We start from the raw sequence: 20,516 nt of genomic DNA, 5'->3' as shown, positions 1-20,516 counted from the left end.
CATTGGGTTTTGATATATTCGCATGCCAATACAATTTTTTTTTTCACTCAAGTACTAAACCCACAGGGGCCATACAGCACTTGGGAAACTGGAGGTAGTCAGGTTTGATCTAAGGGAGGATCAGGTCCAATTCCTTGGATTAAGAGGGGATTTGTATCATATTTAGGGGGAAGTGCTAAACCCATAAGTGTTATAAGCACCTGGGAAATGAAAGGATGTTTTTCTATTTACAAAGTACTAGAACCATCTGTTTATTCAGCACTTAAAATATTTCGTTTTTAACATTATATAACAAATTTACACTATTAATACCGACTTGCTACTGTCATGACCAATTCACTCTCACATTACATAAATCACAATTACGGCGCTAGTAAAACTATTCAAGATCTACTTTAAGCATCCTGCAATCTATATCCATAAAACATTCCATGTCAGCGGCCAGGTGTGAGAGTAGAGATGAAGAATTTTTTTTTTTTTTTTTTTTTACACAATGGCTGTCTCCCACCAAGGCAGGGTGACCCAAAAAGAAGCGCTTTCACCATCATTCACTCTATTGCTGTCTTGCCAGAGGCAGGCAGATACTACAGTTCAGGTGCCTTCCAAACTGCAATATCCCCAACCCCTCTTTCAGACTGCAGACACTGTACTTCCTACCTCTAGGACTCAAGTCTGGCTAACCAGTTTCCCCGAATCCCTTCACAAAATGTTACCTTCCTCACACTCCAACAGTTCATCAAATCCCAAAAAACATTTGCCTTCAATCACTCCTATCTAACATACTCTCTCACACACACACATGCTGGATGTCTAAATGGGAAATGTCCGATCATTCATGCCAAGAGTGGCTGGATTCATAGTCAAGCACGCTCCCTACATGTAGGACAAGTGGCACCCCTCCCAAAGACACCTGCTACCCCTAGGAACAAACCCAACCGCCATGTTAAGGTGACCCAGGATCGTCAATGGACTAGGAAATGAAAGGCAAACAAGTCCAATCTAACCATACCACGGGCAGGATTTGAACCCGCGGTCAGTCTCAAAACTCCAGACCATCGCGTTAGCCACTGGACCAGCTAGCCACAATAAGATTCGTCCAACTAGGTATATTTCTGCACCATAGGAAGGTTAGCATAGGCACCACTGTGATCACAAATGCAAGTTTTTACAGATGAATCTCCAGCTACCGTGGCCGTGACGAACTCTAGCTCAAGCTAGCTGGAGATTCATCTGTAAAAACTTGCATTTGTGGTCACAGTGGTGCCTATGCTAACCTTCCTATGGTGTAGAAATATACCTAGTTGGACGAATCTTATTGTGGCTAGCTGGTCCAGTGGCTAACGTGACGGTCTGGAGTTTTGAGAGACTGACCGTGGGTTCAAATCCCACCCATGGTATGGTTTGTTTGCAATCGTGGCATTACGATTTCATGAGTCAAGTCCAATCTAATTAATGGGAGGATAAATTCAGTTCTCTGGTTAACAAGCTCATCAGCATTAAAGCACCTACCATGATGTTAGGTGCCAGTGCATAGCTCAGGTGCATGGTAACCTCAACTGGGACAGACAAGGCATAGGTTTCTAGGCCCAATGTCAAGTCATGTACTAAACTTACTAGATCTGGGGTGGGGCCTAGAACCTCACTTGCTATAGCAAATTAAATTCTAACTTTATTTCTTCCTCACCAAGAGCCTAAAGCGAAGCTCAGGACAACCCCAGCTGAAAGATTCAGCTGACTCATCAAAAAGCATTTTGCCCATGCACAGCAAACACATGGAAGTGACAATCAAGTCTTCTTAACCATAGCTACAGTGGTACAGAGAACCCAAGCTGGTACAGCCCATGACTTTCTCCAAGCTATTTCTTTCACCATAAAAGGGTGACTGCCCAGTGGGTATCCATTAAGTGCTCATAATGTTGCAGTGGCTAAGGATAGTTTGAAATTTGGTATGAAGCCTTAAGAACAATGAAGGCTACAAAAATTTATTCTAATCCAGAAACCTTTCATTTTCTAGCAAGTGTACAATCAGCGGATTTAATACCTAACTAACGTAAACAAATTTTGCAATATTTAAGATACAAAATTAAAAATGCATGTATGAACTTTACATTTCTAAGACTATGTACAAAACTTACTCTTTTAAAGAAACGCTAGTATTATACTAACATCAATCCTTATCACTATAAAAAATCTATTGGTTTTTCAAAAAATGCTGCTCAACCTTATGAGCTACAATTCAGAAAAAAAAAAAAAAGCTTTTCAAATGTTATATCATAATAGTGTCTGAAAAAGGCACCAAATTTTGAAAAGTATTTATAATTTACAGCCAATACATATGTACACCAGAAAAACAAAATTACATGTATTAACAGAAAACTAGATTTTCTTCCCCTGTATTAGAAACTATCATAAATTTAGGCATTCATTGAAATAATTCAAAATCTAATGTAAAGGCCCACTGATGTAATTTTTCCCTAGACAGTATAGAACAAAACAGAGGCAAGAAAATAGAGAGAAGCCAAAGGCATATAAACAAGTCATAGTTTTCAATATGTACATTGTAGAAAGACTTAAAACTAAAGAGTATATAATAAAAATTAATATTTACTGCCCATACTCAAACTGTATAATAATCTACCTATTACTTAATAAGTTTCTAAATAGGTCAGATCTAACTTATGGACCACTTGTACTTTCACCTGACGGATGTAAATTATCTCAACTGTAGCAAACTCCCTTCATAAAATCAGCCTCTAGTGTTTCATCAAGCTCAATCCACTATTCTTGAAGTGTTTCCTTACATTTCTGATGAGACAGTTTTACAAGTACAGTTTCGCTAATGTTGATCAGTCGCCATTAATCATTGTAAGTGGTTTATGTTTCATTCGCTGCAGCAAGCACTTCCCTCTTAAAATCCCATCAAATCTGACTACAGTACTTGATAAATATTTTCTAACATCCCCCTACACAATTTTTATAACTTTAAATTATGGAAAAAGAGTATGATTACCTGTTTGCATGCTCATACAAGGTCAAAAAGGGCAACAGGAGAAAGAAGAGTTGTTCTGTCTTCCCATTTAGTTTGTCAAAAAATTTTTTTTAAAGCCTCCATTTACTGTAGCACACACTTCCTCCTGTATCCCTTACAGCTATCTACCACTATTTGTGAAAAAATGCATTCACTAGCTTAAAGGTAAGGCCCAGGAGCTGTATCTCAATCTCTGCAAACACAGCTAGGCATGCAAACACACGAGAAACATACAATGTGTCAACCTTGGAGAAATCAAATACAATAAAAGTTTATAGAAGTGAAAAAAATATGGAACAAATTTGGCACTTTCCACCTACATGTTTAGTATATATACAGTACATTTTGTATACAATACCAAAATTCAGCTTACTACTCTGCATATACTTTAATAACAAAGGATTGGCCTCCTGTCACTGGTCTTACTTCCGAAAGTGGTAGCGGGTCTTAGGCGTGTCTCTGAAAGATATTCAATATTTTAAATTCACTTTTGTGACCAGATATGCATGAAGTGCAAAAATTTATCTAGGCATAAAAAATTAAACTAAATCTTGTTAAAATCTTATTAAAATCATGAGAAACATTAATTTCATGCTTAAATAATGATAAGAGTATGCCTAAAGAAGTTTACCCTCTGATTTTTTTTTTTCAACAAGTCGGCCGTCTCCCACCGAGGCAGGGTAACCTAAAAAGAAAAATCCCCAAAAAGAAAATACTTTCATCATTCAACACTTTCACCTCACTCATACATAATCAGTGTCTTTGCAGAGGTGCTCAGATACGATAGTTCAAAATCCCTCCAAACTGTCAATATCCCAGACAGACATTGTACTACTTCCCATTTCCAGGACTCAAGTCCAGCTAAATCTATAATAACCAGTTTCCCTGAATCCTTTCACTACATATTACCCTGCTCACACTCCAACAGCTTCCCAAGTTCCAAAAACCATTCGTCTCTATTTACTCCTATCTAACACGCTCACACACACTTGCTGGAAGTCCAAGCCCCTCGCCCACAAAACCTCCTTTACCCCCTCCCTCCAACCTTGTTGACGACGACCCCTACCCCTCCTTCCTTCCCCTACAGATTTATATTCTCTCCAAGTTATTCTACTTTGATCCATTCTCTCAATGACCAAACCTCCTCAAGAACCCCTCTTCAGCCCTCTAATACTTTTAGTAACTCCACACCTCCTCCTAATTTCCACACTCCGAATTATCTGCATAATATTTACACCACACAGTGCCCTTAGACAGGACACCTCCACTGCCTCCAGGTGCCTCCTCACTGCAGCATTTACAACCCAAGCTTCACACCCATATAAGAGTGTTGGTACCACTATACTTTCATACATTCTCTTCTTTGCCTCCATAGATAACGTTTGTGCAGTCAAATTTGAAGGTTATGAAGATCCAATCCCCTCACATAAATTATGTAACTTGCCATTAGCAGCAGATTCAACTAAGGCAAAATCCCAGAGGCCTAAAAATGTGCAGACATGGCCTCTCAATACTGAGGGCAGCAGAGTAATCACTAAAAGCTACAGACATGTAGCACTAACATCCATCATAAAAATAATCTTGAAAGGATGCAGACACACCAAATTACTGACATATAAAGAAATATAAGCTACACAATGCAAGTCAACATGGTTTTAGACAAGTTATGGTTATGACAAGTTAGAGGCCTTAGAATTAAAAGTAATAATAATAATAATAATATTCCTAGGTAGTAGGTTGGTAGACAGCAACCACCCAGGGAGGTACTACCGTTCTGCCAAGCGAGTGTAAAACGAAAGCCTGTAATTGTTTTACATGATGGTAGGATTGCTGGTGTCCTTTTCTCTGTCCCATGAACATGCAAGATTTCAGGTATGTCTTGCTACTTCTACTTACACTTAGGTCACACTACACATACATGTACAAGCATATATATACACACCCCTCTGGGTTTTCTTCTATTTTCTTTCTAGTTCTTGTTTATTTCCTCTTATCTCCAAGGGGAAGTGGAACAGAATTCTTCCTCCGTAAGCCATGTGTGTTGTAAGAGGCAACTACAATGCCGGGAGCAAGGGGCTAGTAACCCCTTCTCCTGTATATATTACTAAATGTAATATATACAGGAGAAGTTTTGCCATAAGCAATAAAAATATAACAGCACCGTACTGTAATATATAGATAACTGGCATAACATATAAGTAAAGATGTATATCAATAATTAAGGGAGAAAGCCAACTCATTGCTGAAAAACACCTTGTTTTCTTTCAAGCTTGCTCATTTTTAAATAAAGCCTCTCCTCAGTTAGCGATGTACTCGTTTACCGGCGACGAACTTATGACGGGATCTCTAACCAGTATGCATACCTAAATAATGTATATTAGAGCTGATTTCCTCCATTCTGTTTATTACAATATACAGTACACTAGTGTATAAACATTTAAAAATATACTAAAAATGTTATAAATGGTGCAAAGGTGACATTAAAATAATATCAAAGATGGTTGACTCAAACCCACTACCATTAAAGCATGCTCCTTGCTTAGCGACGAATTCGTTTACCAATGTGGTCTTAGGAAGAGAACACTGTCATTTAAGTGAGGAGAGGCTGTAATAAAGACAGTTGACTTAATCCATCATAAAATATACAAGCAAGCTGTTTTGCAGTTTTTAAATAATTACAAGTCTGTCCCAAAGTTTTTATATTTTTTCTTTCTTTCTTCAACGCACCAGCTGTATCCCACCAAGGCAGGGTGGCCCAAGAAGAAAAATGAAAGTTTCTCTTCATAAATTTAGTAATGTATACAGAAGGGGTTACTAGCCCCTTGTTCCTTGCATTTTAGTTGTCTCTTACGACACACATGGCTTACGGAAAAAGAATTCTGTTCCATTTCCCCATATTAAAGGGAATTATGATTTTAAAATGCTGAGTTTTAATGTATTAGAAATAAACGTCAGGAACACTATTTGCCATATTTCATTATGAAGCATTATTAAAAAAAATAAAAATATATATAAATTAGGCTAATTGTTTTAGCTGCATATTCCATTTTAAGGAAAATAAGTTTAAGACGTGGAAGCCTTATGGCCCATTCCTAAGATAAAAAATGAAACACTGAAGCTTATGAGCACTTTTGTTTCTAGCAGAAATGACACTTGTTGGGAACAAACTGGGTTACACATGATGCTGTGAAAAGGTTTAAAAACTTATTTACAGACTTCTCACTTTTCTATACATATACAGTACTTTCTGTAGGTAGTAGGTTGGTAGACAGCAACCGCCCAGGGAGGTACTACCGTCCTGCCAAGTGAGTGTAAAATGGAATCCTGTAATTGTTTTACGTGATGATAGGATTGCTGGTGTCTTTTTCTCTCTTAAACATGCAAGATTTCAGGTACGTCTTGCTACTTCTACTTACACTTAGGTCACACTACACATACATGTACAAGCGTATATATACACACACCCCTCTGGGTTTTCTTCTATTTTCTTTCTAATTCTTGTTTATTTCCTCTCATCTCCATGGGGAAGTGGAACAGAATTCTTCCTCCGTAAGCCATGCGTGATGTAAGAGGCGACTAAAATGCCGGGAGCAAGGGCCTAGTAACTCCTCCTGTATAAATTACTAAATTTAAAAAGAGAAATTTTTGTTTTTCTTTTTGGGCCACCCTGCCTTGGTGGGATACGGCTGGTTCGTTTGAAAAAAAAAAAGTACTTTCCTAGGCATTTGACGATCATTGATTAGAATAAGAAATATTACAGCTATGGATAAGGAAATACATTTTTGATTATGAGCTGCACCCTACCCAGGTTGATCAACTCTCCTCTTCCCTCCAAAATGACAAGAGCCCAGTACATACTTTAAAACAGAGAGGAAGTTAACTTACAGATTTCTAGAATATAGCTCAATTTTCTGGCCTGGTTATTTGTTTTATATGTTTTTTTATAATACATGACAACTGTCAAGAATGTAACCAGCACTTCTTGTGGGTTTCATGTACCTACCTGTAGATTTTTTTTATTAGTTTTTCATACAAGAAAAAATATTTAAGGTTCTTATTGATTCCATAACTTCTTTATTTCTTTCACATTTCCTCAGTCTCTTGCAAGTGTTTTAGTTTCCATTGTATCACAAATTCCTGCGTAATATATTTTAGCTTTGGTTTGTCAGCTTCTTATTGCATACATTAGTGAATGTTTCCTCTACTTCTGCAGTATTCTTCACACTGTTTAATTTCTAATCTTTCTCAGAACATTTTATACAAGCAATGCATGCTTCTTTACAATAATCAACTTTTCCCAATTATACTGGGGTTAGAGTGCTGAGGACAGTACCTCAGGAAGTGCAATACAGTTCTTTTTTTTTTTTTGGTCACAATCAGTTTCCTGTATTAAGCTAAATTTACTAAACATTCCATCACAGAGGTTCATCTATGCCACAACACAAGAATTTATGCAAAAGTGCACTATAATGAGATTGCACTCAGGAGTGTTGTATAAAACTGAACTGATTCATTCATTATCCACATCTAGAATGTGAGTTCTGGAGGCAGAAAGTACAGTGCTTACACACTAAAGGATGGAGGAAAAGTCTTAGTTCAGTTATCTAAATTATAAGAAGTCCCCTTACTTCTGCCAAGTGTTACTGAATGAATGATCATGAATGCTTCCTCATTTGAGATCACCCTACTTTAGTGGGAAATGACTGTTGAGGCAAAACAATAAATCTATAATTAACACACTTTACCCCAATGGTATTTTCATGTGCATTCGGTGGGAGACGGCCGACTTGTTGAAAAAAAAAAAAAAATTTCCTTGTCTTTTATTATTAAAACAGATGAGATAATTAGTCATTTGCTCATGACAACTTAGTTGCATTCTATGACATGTGCTTACAGCAATTGAACATATTTCTAATAGTTTCATTAATAAAATGCTATGCAAATAAACTGGCCCAAAATACAAAGTGGCCTCCCAGCAGAGACCAAAAAACTGGGTAACTTAATCTTTAAGTTTTATTTATCATCAAAATTTTGTAAGTTGCTGTAATTACTAATAAAAGAATAAAACATTCCTAAAAAAGCACTAAAAACTGACAATTACAATATTCACTATAGCATATAAAAATACATCAATTATCATCTACTAGCAGACCTCACCTAGCCTGAAGTGGAGTGCGTGAGAGTAGGGAACGTCGACGAGTGTTTACTGAAGGCAAGCCACCTAGAAGGCTGCCACCATTATCAGGGGTTGGCTGCTGTACCCCAGAATATATATTCTCATCGGTTACATTGATAAAAGTGCTCCAATAATCGGAAGATATTTCCAAAAGCTTCTCCATAACCTGGAAGCAAGAGATCATGTAAATATAAATTCAGAATTTTTGCTTTTTGCACTGGCCCATGCCAGAAATTATCAATTTTTTTCCTATATTTTTTGCATTAGTCTATCCTAGTTTCTGAGGGATTTTTAAAGAAATCAAAAACAAAATATACTCCAGCTAAAACTTAGGAAAAAAAAAAAAAAAAAAAAAGTAAGAGTACTGAAAAAGTAGAGCCAAAAACTTCACAACACACTTTTTTTTTATTGAACATGTCGGTTGTCTCCCACCGAGGCAGGGTGACCCATAAAGAAAGAAAATCCCCAAAACTAAAATACTTTCATCATTCAACACTTTTGCCTCACTCATACATAATCAGCCAAAACACTGATTACCATAAGCAAAAAGGAGCACTGAGTAGGCCTACTGACCCATGCTAAGCAGGTCTTACACCCATTTCATATGAATTAAAATGCAATGCAGCAAGCCCACTGGCCTATGCTAGGCAGGATGGTATGCCTTATTCACAACATATGTTTAATAGAGACTGATAAAGAACTGTCAATTTATGCATTTACACTGTGTCAGCACATTTATCCACATCTAGAATATCAGTAGATGGCAAGTGGAGGGATGGTCCACTGTGGGAGGGAGGATAAGACATGCTACCACCTTCCTTTTACCCTGGATTGGCTTACTGTATTCACCCCACACAATTATATTCAGCATGCTTCCCTATATCATAATAAAATTAATAACATTTCTTTTATCCTATGCAACCATGACTGGTATTTCATATTAATAAACTGAAGGGATTCAGGGAAACCAGTTAGCTGCTCTTGATTCCTGGAGGTGGGAAGTACAGTGCCTGCACTCTGAAGGAGGGGTGGAGATATGTTGCATTCCTTTTAGCCCTTTGATTGTTTCAGTCGTAAATATACGTACATCTTACGAGCCAATGTGTTTGACGTACAGTGGTCCCTCGATAATCGTAGGGCTCGAGTCATAAATTTCGGAAATCATAGCGATATTTTTGTAAAAACACGGGCTCGCTAATCATAGATTGACTCGCGAATAGTAGTTCGTCCGGGACGTGTATGCACGCTATGAGCCGGGGCGGCCTCCCTACCCAGCCAGTGTGGTATTGTTTACCAGTGAGCGAAGGTCCCCTCACTTGCTCCTACAAAATATTTCATAATATTCCAATCATTTTAGTGCTTGCAAGTACTAAATAAGCTACCATGGCTCCAAAGAAAGCTCCTAGTGCCAAGCCTTTGATAAAGAAGGTGAGAAATACGATTGAATTTAAGAAAAACATCATAGAACAATATGAAAGTGGCGTAAATGTGGCCGAACTGGCCAGGATGTATAACAAACCCTATACAACCATGTTCCATCGTGGCCAAGAAAAAGGAAATCAAGGACGCTGTTGTTGCAAAGGGGGTAAATATGCTGACAAAAATGAGATCACCAGTACTCAAAGAGGTTGAGAAGTTACTGTTGGTGTGGATAAACGAGAAACAATTAGCAGATAATATTATGAGGTCGATTATTTGTGAAAAGGCTAGGCAGTTGCACGATGATCTGGTAAAGAAATTGCCTGCAAATAGTGATGTGAGTGAATTTAAGGCCAGCAAAGGCTGGTTTGAGAGATTTAAGAACCATAGTGGCATACACAGTGTGGTAAGGCATGGTGAGGCTGCCAGTTCGGACCACAACGCGGCTGAAAAATATGTGCATGAATTCAAGGAGTACATAGAGGCTGAAGGACTGAAACCTGAACAAGTGTTCAATTGTCAAGAAACAGGCCTCTTTTGGAAGAAAATGCCAAAGAGGACCTACACAGGAGAAAAAGGCACTGCCAGGACACAAGCCTATGAAAGACAAGCTGACACTCATGTTCTGTGCTAATGCTAATGGGGATTTCAAAGTGAGGCTGTTACTAGTGTACCATTCTGAAAATCCCAGTGTGTTCAGGAAAAACAATGTTATGAAGAGTAAATTGTGTGTGTTTTGGAAATCTAATAGTAAGGCATGGGTCACGAGGGACATTTTTGTCGAGTGGTTCAATGAAGTGTTTGGCCCTAGTGTGAAGAATTACCCCCTGGAAAAGAAATCGGAACCCAAGTGCCTCCTAGTAATGGACAATGCACCTGCTTATCCTCCAAACTTGGATGACCTAATTTTCGAGGAGTTTGGGTTCATCACAGTGAAGTTCTTGCCCCCCAATACCACTCCTCTCCTCCAGCCCATGGACCAGCAGGTCATTGCAAACTTTAAAAAACTCTACACCAAAGCAATATGTCAAAGGTGCTTGAATGTGACCTCAGACACTCACTTGACCCTAAGAGATTTTTGGAGAGAACACTTCAGCATCCTCCATTGCATAACCCTTATAGGTACGGCTTGGGAGGGAGTGACTACCAGGACTTTGAACTCTGCTTGGAGAAAACTGTGACCAGATTGTGTCGACAAGAGGGATTTTGAAGGGTTTGGGGCTGACCCTGATGAGCCTATGTCTGTTGTTAAATCTATTGTGGCACTGGGGAGTTCCATGGGGTTGGATGTGAGTTTGGAGGATGTGGAAGAGTTGGTGGAAGACCACAACGAAGAGCTCACCACTGAGGAGCTGCAAGAGCTTCAGCAGGAAGAGCAACAGATTGCAGCTCAGAATCTTGCTGCAGAGGAAGAAGAGATGGAAGAAGGTGCCTTCTGCAGAAATTAAGGAGATTTTTGAAATGTGGGGTAAGATGGAAAGATTAATGGAGAAACATCACCCTGACAAGACTGTTGCAAGCCATGTTGGCAACATGTACAGTTAAAGTCTTGGCCCATTTTAGGGAAGTGTTAAAGAGATGCCAGAAACAGAGCTCTCTGGACAGTTATTTTGCGAGACAGGACTCCAGTGCCTCTCAAGCTGGTCCTAGTGGCATTAAGAAACAGAGAACTAAGCCCAGAAAAGCAATTGGTACCCGAGGTGTTGATGGAAGGGGATTCCCCTTCCAAACTGTAAATAATCCAATCTCTCTCCTCCTCCAATCTTCCATACACTAAGAAGAATTGCCAATAAAGGTAAGTGCTATGCTGTTAATGTTTCATTCATCATGTCCCATTATATTATGTACTACATCTATATTTCATGTAAAAAATTTTTTTGTTTTAATATTTCTGGGTTTCAGGAACGGATTAATTGTATTTACATTATTTCTTATGGGGAAAATTGACTCGAAAATCGTAGATATCGATAATAGCAACACCTCCAGGAGCGGATTAATTACGATAAACGAGGGACCACTGTATATATACTCAAAAATTCTAGAGGCTTCAAATCAAGCGGGAGAAAGCTGGTAGGTCCACATGTGAGAGAATGGGTCTGAGTGGTCAGTGTACACAGTATTATAATAAAAAAAAAAAAAAAAAAAAAAAACTGTTTTTGGATAAAAACGCCAACTTTGAGGTGTATTTTAGTTTAGTATTCTTAGTCTCATTGGATAGAATGGAAAGCATATTACAGAAATAGAGATGATTTTTATTGGTTTTACTATGAAAAGGACCTTGAAATGGAGCTTAAAGTAGGGAAAATGTTTGATTTTTGCAGATGTTCAAGAGTAAACAAATGATGTCATTGTCCAATAAATGTCCAACTAGCCTTTCTAATATGCAGTCATGAATGGGTTGACAGTATTTATACAATTATTACAAATTTTCTGCATAATATTCACACCACACACTGCCCTTAGACAGGACATCTCCACTGCCTCCAACCGCCTCCTCGCTGCTGCATTTACAACCCAGGCTTCACACCTATATAAGAGTGTAGGTACTAGCAGGCCCGGTGGCTAAAGCTCCCGCTTCACACACGGAGGGCCTGGGTTCGATTCCCGGCGGGTGGAAACATTTCGACACGTTTCCTTACACTTATTGTCCTGTTCACCTAGCAGCAAATAGGTACCTGGGTGTTAGTCGACTGGTGTGGGTTGCATCCTGGGGGACAAGATTGACGACCCCAATGGAAATAAGTTACAGTCCTCGATGATGCATCGACTTTCTTGGGTTATCCTGGGTGGCTAACCCTCCGGGGTTAAAAATCCAAATGAAATCTTATCTTACCATACTGTCATACATTCCCTTCTTTGCCTCCATAGAGAACATTTTTTGTCTCCACATATACCTCGACGCACGACTCGCCTTTTTTCCCTCATCAATTTTATGATTAACCTCATCCTTCATAAATCCATCTGCCAACACGTCAACTCCCAAATATCTGAAAACATTCACTTCTTCCATACTCCTCCTCCCAACTTGATATAGAATTTTTCTTTATCTAAATTATTGGATACCCTCATCACCTTACTCTTTTTTCCATGTTCACTTTCAACTTTCTACCTTTACACACTCCCAAACTCATCCACTAACCTTTGCAATTTTTCTTTAGAATCTCCCATAAGCACAGTATCATCAGCAAAAAGCAACTATGTCAATTCCCATTTAGTAATTGATTTCCCATAATTTAATTCCACCCTTCTCCCGAACACCCTAGCATTTACCTCTTTTACAACCCCATCTATACATATATTGAACAACCATGGTGACATTACACATCCCTGTCTAAGACCTACTTTTACCAGGAAGTAGTCTCCCTCTCTTCTACACACCCTAACCTGAGCCTCGCTATCCTCATAAAAACTCTTTACAGCACTTAGTAACTTACCACCTATTCCGTATACTTGCAACATCTGCTACATTGCTCCCCTATCCACTATCATATGCCTTTTCTAAATCCATAAATGCAATAAAAACTTCTTCCTTTATCTAAATATTATTCACATATATGCTTCAATGTAAACACTTGATCTACACATCCCCTACCCACTCTAAAACCTCCTTCCTCATCTGCAATCCTACATTCTGTCTTACCTCTAATTCTTTCAATTATAACCCTACCATTATCAAATGGTATACAATACCGACAGGTTGGTAGATAAGACACACAGACAACATTTAGGCAACTTTATTCCAAAACGTTTCGCCTACACAGTAGACTTCAAGGGTGGACTGATTACATCGTCTTCACATCTCTACTGCTCCCGCCTACTTTCTGTACTCGACTGAAGAAGCCTACTGTGTAGGCGAAACGTTTCGGAATAAAGTTGCCTAAATGTTGCCTATGTGTCTTATCTACCAACCCTACCATACACTTTTCCTGGTATACTCAGTAAACTTATTCCTCTATAATTTTTACAATCTCTTTTGTCTCCCTTCCCTTTATATAAAGGGACTATACATACTCTCCGCCAATCCCTAGGTACCTTCCCCTCTTCCATACATTTATTAAACAAAAATACCAACCACTCCAACACTATATTCTTCCCCCCCGCGCTTTTAACATTTCTGTCATGATCCCGTCAGTCCAGCTGCTTTACCCCCTTTCATTCTACGTAATGCCTCACGAACCTCCCCCATACTCACATCCTGTTCTTCTTCACTCCTTAACGATGGTATACCTCCCTGGCCAGTGCGTGAAATTACCGCCTCCCTTTCTTTGTCGACATTTGAAAGTTCCTCAAAATATTCTCAACATCTACCCAATACTTCCATCTTCCCATCTACTAACTCCCCTACTCTGTTTTTAACTGATAAATCCATTCGTTCCCTAGGGTTTCTTGTTTAACTCACTCCAAATTTTTTTCTTTTCATTAAAATTTCTTGACAGGGCCTCTCCTACCCTATCATCTGCTCTCCTTTAGCACTCTCACCACTCTCTTCACCTTTCTTTTACTCTCCATATACTCTACTCTTCTTATAACACTTCTGTTTAGTAAAAACCTCTCATAAGCTAACTTCTTTTATCACACCCTTTACTTCATCATTCCACCAATCACTCCTCTTTCCTCCTGCACCCACCCTCCTATAACCACAAACTTCTGCCCCACATTCTAATACTGCATTTTTAAAGCTATTCCAACCCTCTTCAACCCCCCACTACTCATACTTGCATCAGCCCACCTTTCTGCCAATAGTTGCTTATATCTCACCCGAACTTCCTCCTCCCTTAGTTTATACACTTTCACCTCCCTCTCACTTGTTGTTGCCATTTTCCTCTTTTCCCATATACCTCTTACTCTAACTGCAGCTACAACTAAATATTGATCCGATATATCAGTTGCCCCTCTATAAACGTGTACATCCTGGAGCCTACCCATTTATCCACCAATGCATAATCTAACTCTAAGTAGTAGGTTTGTAGACAGTAACCGCCCAGGGAGGTACTACCGTCCTGCCAAGTGAGTTTAAAACGAAAGTCTGTAATTGTTTTACATGATGGTAGGATTGCTGGTGTCCATTTTTCTGTCTCAAACATGCAAGGTTTCAGGTACGTCTTGCTACTTCTACTTACACTTAGGTCACACTACACATACATGTACAAGCATATATATATATACACACCCCTCTGGGTTTTCTTCTATTTTCTTACTAGTTCTTGTTTATTTCGTCTTACCTCCATGGGGAAGTGGAACAGAATTCTTCTTCCGTAAGCCATGCGTGTTGTAAAAGGCAACTAAAATGCCAGAAGCAAGGGGCTAGCAACCCCTTCTCCTGTATACAGTGGAACCTCAAAAATCGAACGTATCACATATCGAACGTTTCGAAAGTAGGACCATTTTTTCAGACACACTGTCCCTATTATCGAACGCGCCCCTATTTTCGGACCGCCGGGTATGGGACCTTTCTGCCGCCCGCTCTGTCTGCGCCCCCGCGCAGGCGCCGTGAGCAGTCTAGCTTTGTTTATGTTTGAGTGAACACTAACCTGCGCTCTCACTCACGCATTTTACGATTATTTCGTTGTGTTTAGTGCTTGTGGGACTGAAATAAGCTGCCTTGGGCCCAAAGAAACTTGCAAGTGGTACCCCTGTGGTAAAGAAAGTGAGAAACACCATAGATGTGAAGAAGGAAATAATACAGAAGTATGAGAGTGGTGCGAGACTTGTTGAGCTTGCCAGGATGTGTGGGAAAAAACAAGTCGACCATCGGTTCTATCCTGTCAAAGAAAGAACAAATCAAGGAAGCTGATGTTGTGAAAGGTGTTAATATAGGGAGTGGTTGAGGTGCCTTCTTCAAAGATTAAGGAGATTTGTGCCAAGTGGAATGATGTCCAAATGTTTGTGCAGAAGTACCACCCTGAGCAAGCTGAAACAAGCCATCTTTGCAACAAGTTCAGTGACAGAACCATGTCCCATTTTAGGAAAATGTTAAAGAGGCGCCAGAAACACAGGACTGTGGACAGTTATTTTGTGAGACAGTGGTCCAGTGACTCTCAAGCTGGTACTAGTGGCATTAAAAGACAGAGAAGGGAAGTAACCCCAGAGAGGGCTTTACCTGAAGTCCTCATGGAGGGGGATTCTCCTTCCAAACACTAACCCCAACTCCCTCTCTCCTCCTCCCTATCTTTCAGATGCCATCACCAATCTTCAATAAAGGTAAGTAAAAATGTTATTTTATATGTATTACTATACATAATTAAAAACTATAGTATTTGTTGTATGTAAAACTGTAATTAATCTCTATAAAATGAATTTTTTGTGTGAATATTTTTGGGTTTCTGGAACGGATTAATTGTATTTCCATTATTTCTTGTGGGAAACATTGCTTCGAATTTCAGACTTTTCGAATTTAGAACTAGCTCCTAGAACGGATTAAGTCCAATTTTTGAGGTTCCACTGTATATTACTAAATGTAAAAGGAGAAACTTTCGTTTTTCCTTTTGGGCAACCCTGCCTCGGTGGGATACGGCACGGCCGGTGTGTTGAAAGAAAGAAGACAATCTAACAAACTACTTTCATTACGTGCTAAATCATACCTTGTATATTTATTTATCCTCTTTTTCATAAAATATGTATTACTTATTACCAAACCTCTTTCTACACATAGCTCAATTAAAGGCTCCCCATTTTCATTTACCCCTGGCACCCCAAATTTACCTACTACTCCCTCCACAACATTTTTGCCCACTTTAGCATTGAAATCTCCAACCACAAGTACTCTCATACTTAGTTCAAAACTCCCCACGCATTCACTCAACATTTCCCAAAATCTCTCTCTCCCCTCTACACTTCTCTCTTCTCCAAGTGCATATATGCTTACTGTAACCCACTTTTCACATCCAACCTTTATTTTACTCAACATAATCATTGAATTAATACACTTCTAGTCCCTCTTTTCCTGCCATATCTTTTCCTTCAACATTATTGCTACTCCTCCTTTAGTTCTATTTGAAACCCCTGACCTAATCCATTTATTCCTCTCCACTGAAACTCTCCCACCCCCTTCAGCTTTGTTTCACTTAAAGTCAGGACATCCAGCTTCTTCTCATTCATAACATCCACAATCATTTCTTTCTTATCATTTGCACATTCAGACTTCCCACTTTGACATTTTTCTTCTTATTCTTTTTAGTAATTATTACACAAGAAGGGGTTACTAGCCCATTGTTCCCGGCATTTTAGTCGACTTTTACAACACGCATGGCTTACGGAGGAAAGATTCTTATTCCACTTCCCCATGGATATAAAAAGAAAAGTAATAACACCAAGAACTATTAAGATAAAATCAAAGAAAACTCAGATGAATGTGTATAAATAAACATGTACATGTGTAGTGTGGCCTAAGTGTAAGTAGAAGTAGCAAGACGTGCCTGTAATCTTCCATATTTATCAGACAGACAAAAGACACCAGCAATCCTACCATCATGTAAAACAATTAGAGGCTTTCGCTTTATACTCACTTGGCAGGACGGTAGTATCTCCCTGGGTGGTTACTGTCTACCAACCTACTACAATCCTACTACAAACCTACTACAATCCGCTGTTGTATGGCAAATAAACCGAGGCAAGGGTATGTCTGTAATAATCCACATTTACATCTTTACCAAGCAAATGTCAGCCCACCACAAATTTGTAAAATTTCCATACAAAGCACAAAAAAAAAAATGTAATTTTATGAAAAAATTACAGAAACACACAAAACCTAAATATCACTTAACCCCTTCAGGGTCAAGGCCCAGATCTGAAGTGGTGCCCCAGTGTCCAAGAATTTAAAAAAAAAAGTTATTTTTTCTTATGAAATGGTAGAGAATCTTTTTGTGAGGGTAATAAAACAAAAAGTACGAAATTTGATGGAAAATTGATGAAATTATGCTCTCGCGAATTTTAATGTGTCAGCAATATTTACGAATCGGAGATTTTGCCGACTTTGACTCCCATTTTAGGCCAATTACATTATTCCAGTCAACCAAATTCTTAACTATTTCACTAGTATTACTTCTATTCTATCGATTGAGCACAAGAAATCGCCAAGTCAACTGCTTCAACTACAAATTAAAGTGATCTGAAATTGTTAATTTGGTCAATTTAACACAAAGTTCAAAATATTCCAATTTCAAAATAGGGTCCAGAATAAACAATGTAGGTATTCCTGGAACTAAACTAACATTTCCTCTGTTCATTAGTTACCTTTTGAGGCTTTACAAATAAATTCCATTTTGATTTTTTATTCACAATAAATTTTTATTCACACCAAAAAATAGAAGAGTTACTGTTATGCAATACTGTAATAATTGTATAAATATCATCACCATATTTGTGTATGCATATTAGATCCACCAGCTGGCATGTATTAGACGTGTGAGGTCATTTGTTTACTCTTGAATATCGGCAAAAATTTAACATTTCTGCTACTTTGAGCTCAGTTTCAAGCCATTTCCAGTGCTAAAACCAATCAAAATCATCTCTATTTCTGTAATATGTCTTCCATTCTGTCAAATGAGACCAAGAAATCGCAAATAGAACTATAAAAAACATACGAAAAAACACTGCAAAGTCGCTGTTTTAATCGAAAAATCGTGATTTCAGTTTTTTCTCTCATTATACACAGCGTGCTGTAGGATCTGTTTTATGTGGTGCACACATACCACATACATGTATTCTGTCATATCTAGGCCCAAATGTACCACTCACAGTTTATCAGAGTGAGCTGAGCTCATGACGTAGATCTACGGTTTGGACCCTGAACGTAAAGCCGTAGATCTACAGGACGGACCCTCAAAGGGTTAAATCCTGTAATACCCACACAAGGATGATGGTAAAACAAAAACACAAGGCTGAATGTTTCACATTGACTCCTTCCATGAAATACTGAAACTAATAAAAATTTAGCAAATATTTGAGCACTACTTAACACTTGTATTTTTTTGTACACTTTGGACATAAGATGTAATAAAATTATTCCTACTACTACTTACTGTTTTTTTTTTTATTATTATCACACTGGCCGATTCCCACCAAGGCAGGGTGGCCCGAAAAAGAAAAACTTTCACCATCATTCACTCCATCACTGTCTTGCCAGAAGGGTGCTTTACACTACAGTTTTTAAACTGCAACATTAACACCCCTCCTTCAGAGTGCAGGCACTGTACTTCCCATCTCTTACTGTATTATTATTTATTACTATTAGTGAATTATTATAATAAAAGTATGTACTAGAGGATAAAAAATGCAACATTAATAGTTTACCTGCTGCTGCTGACGGGTCTCCATGACCATAGTTGAGGGATCAGGTTCAGCAACGGAATATCCAACAAGCGTTGGCCCAAACACTTTTGCCAAGTTGGAGATTGGCATTTTGCACTCAGGGCATTCAGCAACTCTACAAAATATAAATACACATAAGAGGGAGAGTGTTTAACATACCCATCTTAACATCTTTATGAACAAGTCTACCATTTTAAACTTTATAACAGATTTGTACTTTCCTACATTACTATTTATACACTAGAGCACTTTCTTTTTTACCACACAGGTCATTTTCTGCCAAGGTTTGGGGGTGGAAGGTCAGGGTGGTGATACAAAGGCAACACATTCATCATCATTTAGTCAATCACCATTATTCCAAAAGTGTAGACATTAATTCAAATGACTCTTGAAATTACAGCAGCTCCACCTATCCATCAAAGTGCAGATAAGGTGCTTACCACCTTCAGAAAACCAGTTTCTTCTGAATCCCTTCATAAATGCCATCATTCCAACATGTCAAATCCAGAAATCTTGTCTCTACTCTGATTTAACACATTCAATTATGTTGTACATGACTAGTGTACAATACTGACAAGATGAAAATTTAGACATGTGCAACATCTAGGTATATTTATTGTAGACATTTTGCCATCAAAAGAAGAAAATCGTCAAAGTGGGAAGTCTGAATGTGCGTGGATGTTGTGCAAATGATAAGAAAGAGATGATTGTGGATGTTATGAATGAGAAGAAGCTGGATGTCCTGGCTTTAAGTGAAACAAAGCTGAAGGGGATGGGAGAGTTTCAGTGGAGAGGAATAAATGGGATTAGGTCAGGGGTTTCAAGTAAGAGTTAGAGATAAAGAAGGAGTAGCAATAATGTTGAAGGATAAGATATGGCAGGAAAAGAGGGACTATAAATGTATTAATTCAAGGATTATGTGGAGTAAAATAAAGGTTGGATATGAAAAGTGGGTTATAGTAAGTGTATATGCACCTGGAGATGAGAGAAGTGTAGAGGAGAGAGAGAGATTTTGGGAAATGTTGAGTGAATGCGTGGGGAGTTTTGAACCAAGTGTGAGAGTACTTGTGGTTGGGGATTTCAATGCTAAAGTGGGTAAAAATGTTGTGGAGGGAGTAGAAGGTAAATTTGGGGTGCCAGGGGTAAATGTAAATGGGGAGCCTTTAATTGAGCTATGTGTAGAAAGAGATTTGGTAACAAGTAATACATATTTTATGAAAAAGAGGATAAATAAATATACAAGGTATGACGGGTGGATAAAAGGTTAACGGGTAGGCTCCAAGATGTACATGTTTATAGAGGGGTAACTGATATATCGGATCATTATTTAGATGTAGCTACAGTTAGAGTAAGAGGTAGATGGGAAAAGAGGAAGGTGGTAACAACAAGGAGGGAAGTGAAAGTGTATAAACTAAGGGAGGAGGAACTTCGGGTGAGATATAAGCGACTATTGGCAGAAAGGTGGGCTAGTGCAAAGATGAGTAGTGGGGGGGTTGAAGAGGGTTGGATGAGTTTTAAAAATGCAGTATTAGAATGTGGGGTAGAAGTTTGCAGTTATAGGAGGGTGGGGGCAGGAGGAAACAG

The 20,516-nt window shown here is 38.6% G+C and overlaps 1 protein-coding gene across 7 annotated transcripts in view; it reads right to left on the bottom strand.

Annotated features, from left to right (window-relative positions):
* Positions 1-235: 235 nt before the first annotated feature.
* LOC128702753 (rac GTPase-activating protein 1) overlaps positions 236-20,516 on the bottom strand; it is a 73,979-nt gene continuing 53,698 nt past the window's right edge. For all 7 annotated transcript variants that reach the window (XM_070101856.1, XM_070101861.1, XM_070101855.1 and 4 more), the window contains 3 exons: positions 18,915-19,047; positions 8,186-8,370; positions 236-3,487 (listed from right to left, as the gene is read on the bottom strand). In XM_070101856.1, the coding sequence (XP_069957957.1) occupies positions 3,451-3,487; positions 8,186-8,370; positions 18,915-19,047 (355 nt within the window). In that variant the 3' untranslated portion in view covers positions 236-3,450. The remainder of the gene's footprint in view (positions 3,488-8,185; positions 8,371-18,914; positions 19,048-20,516) is intronic.

This window comes from Cherax quadricarinatus, chromosome 79, assembly GCF_038502225.1.
Source record: "Cherax quadricarinatus isolate ZL_2023a chromosome 79, ASM3850222v1, whole genome shotgun sequence".
NCBI classification, from domain to species: domain Eukaryota; kingdom Metazoa; phylum Arthropoda; class Malacostraca; order Decapoda; family Parastacidae; genus Cherax; species Cherax quadricarinatus.
Note: the sequence above shows the minus strand (reverse complement) of the source record. Positions and strands in the feature narration are given on the sequence as shown.